Raw genomic sequence first — 15,664 nt, 5'->3', positions numbered from 1 at the left:
AGGACGGCCTTCCAGACCGTAGCATTCTCCCTCTCCACCTGCCCATTCCCCCGGGGGTTGTAGCTGGTAGTCCTGCTCGAGGCGACGCCCTTACTGAGCAGGTACTGACGCAGCTCATCACTCATAAAAGAGGAGCCCCGATCGCTATGTATATAGGCGGGGAAACCAAACAGGGAGAAAATGCTGCGCAGGGCCTTGATGACAGTGGCAGAGGACATATCAGGACAAGGGATTGCAAACGGGAAGCGGGAGTACTCATCAATAACGTTGAGAAAGTACATATTACGATCCATGAAGGGGAGTGGCCCTTTGAAGTCCATGCTGAGATGTTCAAAAGGGCAGGAGGCCTTCACCAGGTGAGCCTTGTCCGTCCGATAGAAGTGCAGCTTGCACTCTGCATAGATTTGGCAATCCCTGGTCACAGCCCTGACATCGTCAGTGGAGTAGGGCAGGTTGCGGGCCTTGATGAAGTGAAGAAGCCGGGTGACCCCCGGGTGACAGAGGTCGTTGTGGATGGCCCGTAACCGGTCTGTTTGCACGCTGGCGCATATACCGAGGGACAGGGCATCTGGGGGCTCATTGAGCTTCCCACGGCGATACAAGATGTCGTAGTTATAGGTGGAGAGCTCGATTCTCCACCGCAAAATCTTGTCGTTCTTAATCTTGCTCTGCTGTGTGTTATTAAACATGAAGGCAACTGACCGTTGGTCTGTGAGGAGAGTGAATCTCCTGCCGGCCAGGTAATGCCTCCAGTGTCGCACAGCTTCCACAATGGCTTGTGCCTCCTTCTCAAAGGAGGAGTGTTGAATCTCGGAGGCATGGAGGGTACGGGAAAAATAGGCGACTGGCCTTCCTGCCTGGTTGAGGGTAGCGGCCAGGGCAAAGTCAGAAGCAGATGGTAAGGCCGGGACTGGACGAGCTGGACCAAGCTGAGGTAATGTGGAGGACTATCTGCGGCAGCAGTGTGATCACAACATGGCGGTGTCGAAGATGGCGGCCAAGATGGCAGCCCCCACGGGTCGCACGTGGCGGGTCACGTCGACGACGGCGGCCAAGATGACATGTCAGAAGGGGGCGGTCCCAGCAGGCATGATGCCACGTTGCGAGGTCTGTGAGCCTCAGGCCGGCCCTGACAGGCTTTTGATTTTGGGGCTTTAGAGCGGCTCAGACATACCTTCGCAAAATGACCTTTCTTGCCGCACTCATTACACGCAGCGCTGCGTGCTGGGCAGCGCTGCCGGGGATGCTGGCCCTGCCCGCAGAAATAACAGCAAGGTCCTCCGGAGCTGGCCGGCAGCCGTGTGGCGCAGAGTGAGATACGCCTGGGTCGGGTGATGGCTTCGCCTCTGACGTCCCCGAGGATGCTGCGTGGTCGGACGGGAAGGCCTCGAGGCTCTGGAAAGCCACTTCTAATGAGGTAGCCAGCTTGACTGTCGCCTCGAAGTCGAGAGCCCCTTTTTTGAGGAGGCGCTGCCGGATATAGCTGGACCGGACTCCAGCCACATAAGTGTCCCGAATCATTATCTCCAAATGCTCCGATGCAGAGACCGCCCGGCAGTTACAACTGTGGGCGAGTACCCTCAATTCACGAAGATATTCTGCGAGCGACTCACCCTGGTGCTGACGCCGGGTGGTCAGGAGGTGTCGAGCGAGGACCTTGTTGACCGCTCGCAAACTGTCCCTTGAGTACCTCTACAGCCTCCGTATACGAGGCCGCGTCCCTGATTAACTGGAAGATCCTGTGGCTTACCTGGGCGTTGAGGAGACGCTGTTTGAGTGCCGGGGAAACCACAGCAGTCGAGGAGTCGAGGTAGGCCTCGAAGCAACTGAGCCAATGCTGAAAGATAGCCGACGCTTCAGCGGTCTGCGGGTCCAGTTCGAGACGATCAGGTTTGAGGGCAGCATCCATTATCAAAAAAACTTTTAGTCTATTAAATTGATGGACACCAATTCAGTCGAGACGCTGAGTAGTAGTGAACCGATGCTTTAATAGACTAAAAGTGTGCCAACCTGTAGCTCCTCCCGCACTGCAAGACTGCCCCAGATCGACGGGCTTTATACCTCTTCAGAGGGGCGGAGCCACAGGCGGAACATATATACAACAGCCTTACGTAGCCATACGTGGCTCACCACACAGCCTAACCCTCACAATCAGAGCTGCTCAACTTTTGGAGGGTGGAGAAACTCCGTTTTCTCTACATTCTGCTACAGTCAGAACATGAGAAAGTTAGAAATGATAAGCAGACTTCAGTTCATTCACTGATCTGATATGGGTGTTCAAATCTATGAGTTTTAACATGAATAATTGGGCAAAACTATTTCTACTAGAAATACATCAATAAGGGGTGGCATGGTAGTGGAGTGCTTTGCGCTGCTGCCTCATGCACCGAGGGTCTGGGTTCGATCCCGGGTAACTGTCCGTGTGGAGTTTGCGCATTCTCCCGGTGTCTGCGTGGGTCTCACCCCCACAACCCAAAAAGATGTGCAGGGTAGGTGGACCAGGGTTAATGGAAGAGGGGGGAGGTTACTAGAGACAGGTTGTCTGTGAGGTTTAAGAGATTAAATATTAAAGGTGTTAGGTTTGAGCATTTGTCATGAGAGGTAATGGTGGGTCTGAGTCACAAGTAAATAGCTTGGATTGATTTTTCAGCTGTTGCATTTCAAAAGGGAGTTCAGAGGTGCATTTCAAAAGGGAGTTCAGAGGTGGCAGAGAACATATGCATCTTACAGGGGTTCCATGACTAAACAGTGAAGGTATATTGAATTTTACCAGCCTGAAAGGAGAGGCAAAATAGAAAAAAAAGATGAAACATGGAACAATGGAACCGGAGATCAAAGGATATTTAAGGAAAGGGCTGTTTAACTGTTTTGAATTGCTGTTGGGGAAAATCCCTGAAAAGCGCCTTTGTGTAGGAAGATGAGAAGCTGCAGCAGTTCTGAATTTGAGGCAGCCACCAGTGGTGAGCCAGGAGGGACATTGCTTTTGGAAGCAGGTTCTTTCTGAAACACCTTTTGGAATTCCATCAGAGTGGATGTGTCTGAGAAATCATGAGATGTTCCTTTATTCAAGTCGACAACAGTTCCTTTACTTGGGTAAATTTACTGGATTTTTATGGTTAAAATCTATAAGGAGTTATTGCCAAAAAAGGTTGTTTAATTGTGCATGACTAAGCATGCTTTGGTGGGGTGGGGGGGGGGGGTAGTTCTGTGAGACTGTTTCAACTTGTGTGCTTCAGCTTCTTTTTTTAAACAATAAATGTTTTGACTTTTAAAACTCTAAAGGAGCTACTGGAGTCCCATGCTTTTGGGGTCAGTAGCTCTTCTTCCTCGATCTCCGAAGGGGAAAAAAAGGATTTATGGTCAGTGAGGCTTCACCCTCGGGTCCGGTTTGTTCAGCAATAAGATCAACTGTGATCGAAGACTGAGCTCTTCAATTGTTGAAGATTAAACAGACAAGAGAAAAAAATTGATGGCTTAAACCTACTTGATAAGAGCTTGGTTCAACATGAGCTGCTTGAGCTGCTGAGAAAGCACCTTCTTTTCAAGGGACAGCCTTATCCAGGCCCGAGCCCGGCCTACATCCGTCTTGATCTCGCTCATGTGTTGGACGTGCCTGAAATATTTAACAACATTCAACTTTTTAAAACTAAAATCTTCCTCCTTGTCCCTCTGACTGTCTCGCCCTTTATATAGCTGTGGCCACAATATAGGAGGGGTGGTGGGTATGTGAGGGAATCGATCATTGCTGAGTCAGAAGGTGGTGGGTTCAAGCCCCATTCAACCTTGGACAAATAATCTAGGCTGACACCAACGCAGGATTGAGGGAATGCTGCAGTGCTGGAGGCCCAGAAATTCAGATGAGACACTATGCCTGTGTTTTTCAAACTTTTTTTCTGGGGACCCATTTTTACCAACCGGCCAACCTTCGTGACCCACGCCGGCCGACCTTTGCGACCCACGCCGGCCGACCTTCACACCTACGCCGGCCGACCTGCGCGGCCCTTTGGCCCCAATGGGCCCTTTGTCCCATCAAAATTGTAAAAAAAAAGGCTGTGACCATATAAATAAATGCGGCTGCACTGCGCATGTGCACCGTTGATCGGGCACTCATGCGCAGTGCAACCAATTTTTAAAAATATGGAAAAAGGCCGCTTGCAGCCGGCATAGTTAAAAGCCGTTGCGCGTGGATTTGCGCGATCAGGACCCTCCCGACAACCGCCCGCGACCCACCCGTGGGTCACACCCCCAAATTTGACAATGCCCGTATTAGGGAACTCACGAGAAACGTCTTTACCCAGAGAGTGAGAAGAATGTGGAACCTGCTAGCTACCAGAAGGAGGAGTTGAGGTGAGGAGCACAGATGCATTTAAGGGTTTAAGGGGAAGACGTTAGGAAGTTGCGCTGATAGGTTTTGATGAAGGAGGTGGGAGAAGGTCCTTTCTGCTGTACAGAGGTCGAGTAAAACATTAGATTGATTAGCTAGATCTTGTTGAATTCTTGCACTGGCTTGAAATACTACACTTTCTGAGATTACGTCTCAGCTCCTGTGTGTGCGCACGTGTGAGTTAAGCTGCTGGTCTAACATGCTTTTTCGAGCTGTTCAAGAATCGCCATCACACTGTACCTCATGTCATGGATGAGGGAGACCCTGAGGGTCGGCAAGTTCAGTCCCGAGTCCGACCTTCGCCGTTCTGGCCCAGCTGCAACTGTGAGAACATTCCAGAAAAGGCAAATGAGAGTCTGGACATGGAGGGATTTACCTTACATTGTCCATAAGCTAAATCAGATTCATACTAGCTCCTTGGTCATCGTTATAAAGACATTGCCGGAAAGTAATTTGGGTGATGATGAGGCAGGTTTAGATTGAGACGGTTTCCATTGGTAGGGTTGCCAACCCTTCAGGAATGTTCTGGAATCTCCAGTACACTGCAACCCTGATGAGCAATAAATGCTGGCCTAGTAACACCCAAATCATGTAAATGAATTTTTTTTAAAAGAATAAAAATCATAGCAGCATTGAAAAAAAGATTGTTTTATTTTATATCATTTTGTTTATTAGTTATTTAAAACATTGGAGATGGGAGAAGAGAGGCGGTTTGCCCGGACATGGTGACCAGGGTCATGGCAACAGGTCATGTGATGAAACCTTCAGGAATGCATCCAATCAGAGTTGACAATCTTATTTCAGCGGTTGCCATGAGCAATGGGCCTAATAATTTGGGAAGAACAATTCCTGCGACTGAATGGAGAGGCCTGATTATTAGGCTTTGGGGGTCTGACTTCCATTGATCAGATGAGCTGGGGAGAGTAACAGGCACTTTACATGACTGATGAATCATTGTGAGCAACCTCCATCAAACAGTCTGCTGCAGCCACACACATAACACGAGGTAACCCTGGAGAGCTGTGGAAACCACAGGCCCAACGTCACCTGTTCCCCTGAAGCTGTAACACTTATCATGGTAGATCTCAAATGATACCTATATAGTATCCCAAAACATTATTTTCTGAAGCTAATTAATCCAATTTTAATTTGAATGAATCAATATTTTCACTGTATCCCTGACAACCTGTTTCATAGAATGACCATTTGCTCATGAAAATGTTTCACCAGATTCATTTTCAATTTACCTCCCTGTCTATCAGAGGCTGTGGTTCTACTGGACAAAATAAAACACTGTGTTATGGCCTACATTAGCGTATCCCTTTAGAATATTAAAAACAACAAAGTGTCACCTCTCAATCTTCTCTTTCTCCATTCAGAACCATTGCCGAATTTACATCATTTCCCCTCATCGCTTTCCAGCCCCTCAATGGAGCGCCCCAATGTACAAAACGGGGCTATGTACAGCCTCGGCCTTGCGTTCCCCATTCAGGCCCCTTATACAACGCGACTCACATGGCTATGTGGTTAGATAACGGTGGCGAACTCGCCGGCTAAACTCCCGGCAAAACCCGCCACAAATGACACTTAGAAACTTTTCCATTAAATCGTGATTGTCGCTTCTGGCAAACAGACATCTGCTTACCTGGGGTCTCCGCCATCCCTTCTCGCTTCTCCTCACTCTCCTGATAGTGAAGTAGGTGGGACCAGAGCGCTGATTTCCCCTGCGAGAAACCAAGGAAAGACAAAGTGCTGAGGAGGTGATCGACTGACTAGTGGGCACTCAAACAACTCCTTAGGCATCACCTGGGAAAGGTCGGAGTCCCTCCAAATGACTTACCTGTTTGATAAGCAGCCCATGACTCCAGATTCTCTCCAGGAGGTCGCACAGGCTGGCTATCAGTGTGTTCTCCTCCAGGCCAGTGATGTTTGCCTCTCCATGTCCCAGCTCTACAGCTTCATGCCCCATCTTTTCCACCAACATTCGTTTTGTCTGCAAGACAGGACATTCAAATACATTAAAACCCATCCTGATTCTTATTAAAACCTATCTTAGCCAACTTATAACAGAACATGCGAGGACAGGAAACAAAAATCAACAGATGCATTTGGGTTAAATCCAAAAGAATTTAATCTGGGCCTAGCGGTCTGGATTGGGACCTGTGGCCTCTTCTGCCAATTATCGTAAACCAGTGTCTTCAAATTACTGACCCTTCTGTGACCTCAGAGCAGCATTGTGGTTAGCACTGCTACCTCACAGAGCCAGTGACCCGGGTTCAATTCCAGCCTTGGGTCACTGTCTGTGTGGAATTTGACATTCTCCCCATGTCTGCATGGGTTTCACTCCCACAACCCAAAGATATGCTGGTTAGGTGGATTGGCCACGCTAAATTGGGGCTGTTTAGCACAGGGCTAAATCGCTGGCTTTGAAAGCAGACCTAGGCAGGCCAGCAGCACGGGACATACACCTCCCCAGTCTCCATTTTCTTCAATCTTGGGCTGATACTCCCAGTGCAACACTAAAGGTCTCACATATCCTGCTGACTGGAAGGTTCAGCAAGGGTCATAAGTGGGAGCACCAGCTTATTAGGCCTTCCACCCCTCTTACTCAACAGCACTGACACCAGCTGAAGCCATCAGCCCACCTGAGATCAGAAATTTAACCTCTGGACTGACATGATCTTGTGCACTGGCCGATAAGAATGATGCACTACTGAACATCTAGTTCTTGACGATTTAAAATAATTTATTATAGAACAAATGTGTGGCAAAGATAACTGGAATAAATATATTACAAATTACTAACACTAATTATTCTTGAGCTGCTGCAAAATACTTTTATCCACCAAAACGACTTATTCCCAACTCCCCGAGACTAAGAGTCACATGGTAGGTTTACACTGCCACCTGCTGGTCGGAGGTCATGTATACTATTATACACAAGATTGCTTATGCATATCATCACAAGGACAAGATACGATAGGGGAAAGGTGAGGGAAAGCGTTCATCACCTCATTCACCCGTCCCGAGTCTGTTCTTTGCCGATGTACAATTGAGAGAGAAAAATAGCCATCGAATTACCTTAATGCGACATTCTTTCAGCAGACCCTCTACAAACTTCCAGTTAGTCTGTGCAATGACAGCGGGTGACAGGTCAGAGAGCTTTGGTTGCCGTAGGCTTTTCCCTATACTCCGGGCCTCCTGGATGTATTTCTGTTAACAAGAGCAGATATGTATAAGGCGGCTCTTTCTAAACTTTCAAGCAGACTCCTGTCAAATCACACTTATCCCGCTGTGTCAGAATGCAACATGATGGGAGAAGAGGGGTGTGGTTAAATTTTGCTGAACATGCAAATCACGGAATGATTCAACTAGGCCCTGGGCTAACCTAGAACATTGCTCCCAGACATAGGGAGTACTCTGCAGTGACTTTCTCACACACGTGACTTGGTGTCTGTTTGGTTATTTCTCACTCACTGCTACCCGCCAAAACCCTCATATGTCCACTCCAAAATGCTCTTGGTCCTGTTTCATGAACTCTACGATGCTCAGGGCTCCTCAGAACCCTCCTTCTATACTTTTAAAAAACATTCAGAGTACCCAATTCATTTTTTCCAATTAAGGGGCAATTTAGCGTGGCCAATCCACCTCACCTGCACATCTTTGGGTTGTGGAGGCGGAACCCACGCAAACACGGGGAGAATGTGCAAACTCCACACGGACAGTGACCCAGAGTAGGGCTCGAACCTGGGATCTCGGCGCCGAGAGGCAGCGGTGCTAACCACTGTGCCACCGTGCTGCCCCTCCTTCTATACTTTTTGGAAAAAAATAGGCCAGACCCTCTCCCTTCTCCTTGACACTCAGTGCAGTGGAACCCACGAGCGACGACCCGCTGACGGCCCTCAACAACTTGCATTTATATAGAGCCTTTAATGTAGGAAACTATCCCACGGTACTTCCCAGGAACCCAACCCGGCAAAATTCAACACCGGGCCACATGAGGTGGTGCTGGGACAGGTGATCTACAGAAGGAGTTCCAGAGCTTGGGGCCTAGACAGCTGAAGGCAATGACTGCCGGAAGATGTACAAGAGATGTACAAGACTTTGAAAGGCGGGAGGAGCTGAGGGTGAGCGGCGTTGGTGAGGCCACCGAGGGAGTTGACCGCGAGTATAAGAATTTAAAATTTGAGGTGTTGGTGAATGCTGAGCCAGTGTAGGTCAGCGAGCATAGGGGTGATATGGGTGAATGATGTGAACAAGGACAGTAATGCTCAGAGGTCAAGCAGCTTCTCATTGGTGGCTCCTCGGCTGCATTGCAAACACCTTCCTCAGCACACCAGCCAGTGTGTCACTGCATCCCTTCCTTCAGGGCAATATGCATAACCTAAAGGAGCAGCTATTCACCCGGTGACACACCTCGCTGAGTAACCAGGATGTGAAATAAGCTTCACTTCGCACAATTAAAACAATTGAAGGCTAAGAAAAATAAATTTACTTGGTGAAAACAAAAGAACTTGGATTTCGAAAGAGCCTTTTGTGACCTCACGGTGTCCAAACTACTTCACAGCCAATGAAAGTAATTATTAAGTGTTGTCAGGAAGGCATATCCAATTTGTACACAGGGCTTCTGACAAACTACGATAAATGACCAGACCATTTGTTGAAATGCTGATTCAGGGTAAATTTTGGCCAGGACGTCAGGTATAACCCCCACGTTTTTCTAATGTCATCTTTTATATTCACCCAAGAGGGAAGATTGGGCTTCAGTTTAATCCCTCCTCCGAAAAAGAGCACCTCTGATAGGGCGGCACTCCCTCAGTAATGTGCCGGAGAATCAGCCTGGGTTATGTGCTCACGTTTCAGAGGTGAGTGTGTCGGCAATGAGCCACAGCTGAGGTCGGACTGGGAGGACAAGAGAGAGAGCCTGCAGCCTCCCCGAGGTGACCTTCCAGTGTCAACCCTGCTCTGCCCAGGTGACAACGATGGCCAAGTTCCTCAGGGGTTGGAGGCAAACCGTGGTGGGAGGGAGAGAGAGAGATAGACAGGCCCAATTGTCCCTCATACAACTTACAGCCGTGTGGGAGATCTACCAGGTTGGATATGATGCAAGATGACTAAAACGAGAGTGTGAATTTGTATGTGTGAGAGAGAGAGAGAGAGAGAGCGGGAGTGTGTGTGTGATTGTGAAAGAGAGAGAATGTGTGTGAGGGAGAACATGTGTGTGTGAGACACCATTGGTGCGATGTACCGGCTGTGTCCCACCGGAATAGGGGTAGGACATGGCCGGCAGATCCCAGTAGAGGCTTTCCCCGGGATTCCTGACGGCCATTACGCCTCGTGAGATCAAACGAAATATCGCGATCAGGACCCCACCCACAATGGGGACTAGTCTCGCACAGATAAGTGAGATTAAGAACTCACTTAGCCGCGCTGACACCCGATCGATCGGTCACCCAGCATCTAACAGCCTCGCCGAGGAGACCAAAGCCGAGCGCCGTTCAGTACTGGTCCACATAAACGGGGACTAGGTGGAATGGTGCCTGGAGCGGTCTCCCAGGCGATCGGAAGCCCCCAGGTAGTCGGCCTCCAGCCAAGGTGGCCCCCTGGCACTGCTGGTGCCACCTATGCACTGCCAGCTGGCAATGGTAGCTGGGTACCAGTCTGGCACTGTTAGGGAGGGGCGCTGCCAGGGTACCAGGCTGGAAGTACCAAGGTGCCAAACTGGCATTGTGCCAGGGTCCAGGCCCGGGGATGCCCTGCCAGTATGTTGTGGGGTGCAAGGGGGGGGGGGGGCAAGAGATCGGGGCACCATTTTAGAATGGTGTCCTGATTTCTACCTGCACGGAGGGGGAGGAATTAATTAAAGTTGGAGAACAGAAACAGCTACAGCTCAGCCTTCAACACCATCATTCCTACAAAACTCATCTCCAAACTCCGTGGCCTTGGCTCCTCCCTCTGCGACTGGATCCTGAACTTTCTAACCCACAGGCCACAATCAGTCAGGATGGGCAACAACACCTCCTCCACGATCATCCTCAATACCAGTGCCCCACAAGGCTGTGACCTCAGCCCCCTACTATACTCCTTATACACCTATGACTGTGTGGCCAAATTCCCCTCCAACTCGATTTTCAAATTTGCTGATGACACCACCGTAGTGGGTCAGATTTCAAACAATGACGAGACAGAGTACAGGAATGAGATAGAGAGTCTGGTGAACTGGTGCGACGACAATAATCTCTCCCTCAATGTCAACAAAACGAAGAAGATTGTCATCGACTTCAGGAAACGTAGCGGAGAACATGCCCCTATCTACATTAATGGGAACGAAGTAGAAAGGGGCGAGAGCTTCAAGTTTTTAGGTGTACAGATCACCAACAGCCTGTCCTGGTCCCCCCATGTCGACACTGTAAGTTAAGAACACTCACCAACGACTCTACTTTCTCAGAAGACTAAGGAAATTTGGCATGTCAGCTACGACTCTCATCAACTTCTACAGGTGCACCATAGAAAGCATTCTTTCTGGTTGTATCACAGCTTGGTATGGAGCCTGCTCTGCCCAAGACCGCAGGAAACTACAAAAGACCGTGAATGTAGCCCAGTCCATCACGCAAACCAGCCTCCCATCCATTGACTCTATCTATAATTCCCACTGCCTCAGAAAGGCAGCCAGCATAATTAAGGACCCCACGCACCCCGGACGTACTCTCTTCCACCTTCTTCCGTCAGGAAAAAGATACCAAAGTTTGAGGTCACGTACCAACCGCCTCAAGAACAGCATCTTCCCTACTGCTGTCAGACTTTTGAATGGACCTTCCTCGTATTAAGTTGATTTTTTCTCTACACCTTGCTCTAACTGTAACATTATATTCTGCAGTCTCTCCTTCCTTCCCTATGTACGGTATGCATTGTTTATACAGCATGCAAGAAACAATCCTTTTCAGTGTACAATACATGTGACAATAATAAATCAAATCAAAGAGAAAGAGCAAGATTCCACAGCTAATGACTACCCATAGACCTGAGAATATTTTCATAAAGTCTATGTTTCCAGTGACCTCTTTAACTCTACTCTCTTGTCTCTCTGCGGGACTAAATTCTTCCTATATGACAAAACTGACTTTTCCGAGTTCAGTTACTGCATTCCAACAAAATTAAGTTTCATTCACTACTGATCCATACGGTTTTGCAGACCAAAATATCAAAACGGAAAAGGTAAAATTACTTGTAAATCTGCAAACATATCGCAGCATTGTTCAGGCAAACTGTGTGTGTGTGAGGGGGGGGGGGGGGGTGGGATGGGAGCAGGTTTACTGCCACTCCAAGCATAGCACAACATTTTCTGGTCAGGCAGCAACAGCTGGCACTAAATTGGCAACGTCATTCTGAGATGGCTGCTGTGAAAACAGAAATATAGCTTTGGCTTGGTAGTACAGACCTTGAGGGTTGCTGAAGGAAGATATATTGGTCAAACTATTCGTCATGTGGATAAATTCAAAGCTCAAGGGAAATTCTACTTCATGAGAGTATCTATACCAGGCAGTATAAATTGTTGCTCCCTTTGCGATTTGGTACTCTTGATCATGTCCTGCTAAGTGCAAGGCAGAACGCTTCAACAGCATGTTCCTTTTTCTTGGCAATACTTATAGCTTTGGTTATGGAGTAATATTTTGACTTGGGATTTAGGCACATTGTTGGAGCAGAGTTGAGGGGGGTTCCTCAACATCTAACACTAGACTGGTAATGGAGTGTAAAGGATTCAATTATGAGGACAGGTTTCTTAAATGTGCCTTAGCTTCCGTTAAGTGGAGGAGACTGAGCGGTGAGCTGATCGAGGTGTTCGAACTGTTAGAAGGAACTGATTGGTTTGTTACGGAGAAACTGTTTCCTCTTGTAAGGGAATCGGTAAGAAGGGGACTTAGTCATTAAATCAGAGCCAGGAAAATCAGGAGTGAAATCAGGAAGCATTCTTCACAAAAAGGTTTGTAGAAAATGGAACTCACTCCCCTAAAAGGCTCAGACAATTGGAACTTTCAAGACTGGAATGAAGAGATTTTTAAGTAAGGATACTTGGTGGAAAGATGAAAAAAATAGAGTTGAAGTCTAATTGAATGCCATGGTCTAATTTAGGGGGAGACGGTGGCATAGTGGTATTATCACTGGAGTAGTAATCCAGAGACCCAGGGTAATGCTCTGGGGTCCAGGGTTCAAATCTCACCATGGCAGATGGTGAAATTTAAATTCAATAAAAATATGGAATTAAAAGCCTAATGATGATCATGAAACCATTTTGTCGTAAATACCCACCTGGTTCACTAATGTCCTTCAGGGAAGGAAATCTGCCACCCTTACCCGGTCTGGCCTACATGTGACTCCAGATCCACACAGCGATGGGATCGCCCCACTGAAATAGCCGAGCAAATCACTCAGTTCAAGGGCAATTAGGGATGGGCAACAAATACTGGCCCAGCCAGCGACGCCCACATCCCAAGAATGAATGAAAAAGAAAATTAAATGGCCAGGGGGCTAAATGGCTCCACTTCTTTTCCTAATGTTCTGGATCCGGCAGTACCAAAAACTGTTTCCATCCCCCAATGCAAACATCTATCACTTCAATGAACAGAAAGAAAAGGTCAGGTAAGAAAGACATACTGGCTTCACGAAGGGTTAATCTTATTGGGCACTTGTTAGAGAGTTTGGCTGCCTTAAGTGTAAGCCCGACTTCAGTGATCTGATCCGATGGATCGTGTGAATCAAAGCGGTGAAACGTTAGAGCCTCTCGTCATGCCTCTTACGCAGAGCTCCAGCACAACATACCAGAGAACACTCGGAGAAGGATTTTTTGGGAGGTCGCACGGGAGGGGGCGGACCCTGATCCCACTCCCAGAAAGCCATCGAGTTGTTCTGGAGCAGAAGCCTTTCCACTGGCTAAATGCAAGATTTCCCCCCCCCCCCGCCAGCAAGGGACAGGACACAAAACAGGCGAAGGAGAAAGCAGAATACCAGATGGTTATAAGAGGCATAAACAAGTGAAAAATAAAAACATTTGCAAAAACACACAGACGATGATGAAAGTCTCTAAAAACTGGTTGACTAATTCTGATGAAAGGTCATTGACTGAAAAGTTGGTGATAACTTGTACCAATGGGGCCAGTTGGGGAACTAATGGAATTGAGCAGTTTTAAAGGCGCCACAACAATATTCTCCACTGACTCCAGCGAGGAGTAAGATTGGGCAAGTGTAAAGCCACTGTTGCAACAAATCGAGTCAGTTTCCCACCCCACGTTATGGGGAGCGGGTGCCATGCAGGAGAAGATCGGGTTAAAATTGCACTCACCAACTCAGTTTCTCTTTGCAATGACACTGACTGTTTCCAGCAGATTGAGTTTCTTTTGGCCATTGTTGGATTAACATTGATAGAGTTTATAAATGGAAAGTTACAAAGCGGTTGTAAATTTTTACCAGTGCTTTGACTGAAACCGAGGAGGTATGATGGTTGAGTAAGTGATGGCACTTGACACACTGGACATGGCAGAGGAGTTGCAACAGCTAATGCCAGTGTTCTGTGCTGGGGACAGATGGATATCAGCCACGGTTCTGATTTCTAACCAGTAACTCCTGCTGGAAAGTGAGAAAGCATCGTCAGCGTCAGCTATAACTTCCTCTGTGAGACAGCCCCATGACATTCTCCATCTTCGCTCAGAGGCCAAGGACAGATGAGATCCACGCAGCCATACTCCAGTGAGTGTCTGATGCCTTTGCAGAGCAGGGAAGCTGTTGAAAACCCCATAGAGTTGCTTTCAATCTCACTGAAACCTGCACCTATGTTTTTATTTGATGAATGATTCAGATTACCGGCATTTCCACAAGGCAGTTGAGTGAGTATTGACCCTCCTGCTCTGCTCACTTTCCCCAGTTGGAGCCGATTCTTTATCGGGTCCTTTCCACTGGTGCAGGGTACAGGAGCTCAGTCTCTGCCCCAGCATTGTGACTCGGTCCCAGCCTCAGGAGAGCATCACATAATGTGTGGCTTGTCACATTATAGCCCAGGTGAGGCTGCCAATTTAATGCTCATTAATGCCCAATTAGACAGGTCGGCCATTTTTTATTTGTTCTTGGGACGTGGGTGTTGCTGGCAATTCCAGAATTTTGACCCAACGACAGTGAGGGAATAGCGATAAATTTCCGAGTCAGGATGGCGAGTGACTAAGTTCCCCTTCAAGTCACACACACCATCCTGACTTGAGAATGTATTGCCGTTCCTACACTGCTGAGGCCAAAATTCAGAAACTCCTTTCCGAACAGACCTGTTGAAGTTCCTCCATCACGGACTGCAGCGGGTCAAGGCAGCGGTTCAATACCACCTTCTCAAGGGCAATTAGGAATATGTAGTAAATGCTGGCCTTGCCATTGATACACACTTCTCATTTCATTTTCATTTCATTTCATTTCATTTTCATTTCATTTCATTCCCAGGAACAAATAAAATATATTATCAAAGATTCATTCAAAATCCAGGCTGGAATGAAAGGAAAGGTTGTAAAGCGCAGGCATTTACTGAAGATATCCTGGTACATGTCTATGTTAAGTAGAGAATCATAGAATCCCACAGGCCAGAGATCATCTCACCCATTACATCTAATTAGCCCCCACTCCCCTACCTTAGCCCCAGAGAATATGAATTTAAAATGAGTGCCTCAATTTCAAATTCACAATAGACGGAGGCATCCAAATTTCCAGGAATCAGAGCAAACCTGATCCAATCGGAGTCTTTGCAGTTTTGGGTCACATCTGGTTTAATTTTTGAAAGCACGAAAATGGCAGAAAGGCAGCTGGCATGCACAGCGAGATCTTGACCGACACTCTAAAGTTGAGGTCGAGGAAGTATTGCACCCTCAACACAGTTCTCATTTATCTTCATTTGAAACATGCAGGGATGCAGATACTGAAGTTTTCAAATGCATTCTCTCTGCTGATTTTTTTTACTGAATGTAAAAATGCTTCTCGGCCTTTTGGCTAAGATGAGCGTGAGGTCGGGTGTAATGCCTGGATCTGGTATGTCTCTCTTGTGGGGGCCATGAATTGGATTCAATTTGAATTGATTTTTGGAGCAGGCAGGGAGCTGAATTAGGGGTTTGCTCCTGTCCACACTCTGAGCTCTGGCTTTGTAACTCTGATAAAGTAATTTTTAAAAAACCTCCTCCGCCTGTTCACTCCTCCACGATTCACACTCAAATATTAGCCTCACTCTGGGTTACCAGTGTCCCTCTGTTGAGAATG

The 15,664-nt window shown here is 47.6% G+C and overlaps 1 protein-coding gene across 2 annotated transcripts in view; it reads right to left on the bottom strand.

Moving 5' to 3' along the window:
* LOC140396136 (DENN domain-containing protein 5B) overlaps positions 1-15,664 on the bottom strand; it is a 350,007-nt gene that overhangs the window by 33,384 nt on the left and 300,959 nt on the right. For both annotated transcript variants that reach the window (XM_072484292.1, XM_072484293.1), the window contains 5 exons: positions 7,466-7,597; positions 6,225-6,377; positions 6,030-6,108; positions 4,625-4,706; positions 3,485-3,613 (listed from right to left, as the gene is read on the bottom strand). In XM_072484292.1, coding sequence (XP_072340393.1) covers positions 3,485-3,613; positions 4,625-4,706; positions 6,030-6,108; positions 6,225-6,377; positions 7,466-7,597 — 575 coding nt within the window. The remainder of the gene's footprint in view (positions 1-3,484; positions 3,614-4,624; positions 4,707-6,029; positions 6,109-6,224; positions 6,378-7,465; positions 7,598-15,664) is intronic.

The sequence above is a fragment of the Scyliorhinus torazame genome, chromosome 19 (assembly GCF_047496885.1).
Source record: "Scyliorhinus torazame isolate Kashiwa2021f chromosome 19, sScyTor2.1, whole genome shotgun sequence".
Taxonomy (NCBI): domain Eukaryota; kingdom Metazoa; phylum Chordata; class Chondrichthyes; order Carcharhiniformes; family Scyliorhinidae; genus Scyliorhinus; species Scyliorhinus torazame.
The sequence above is the reverse complement of the archived record's forward strand: the minus strand, read 5'-3'. Positions and strand labels throughout refer to the sequence as shown.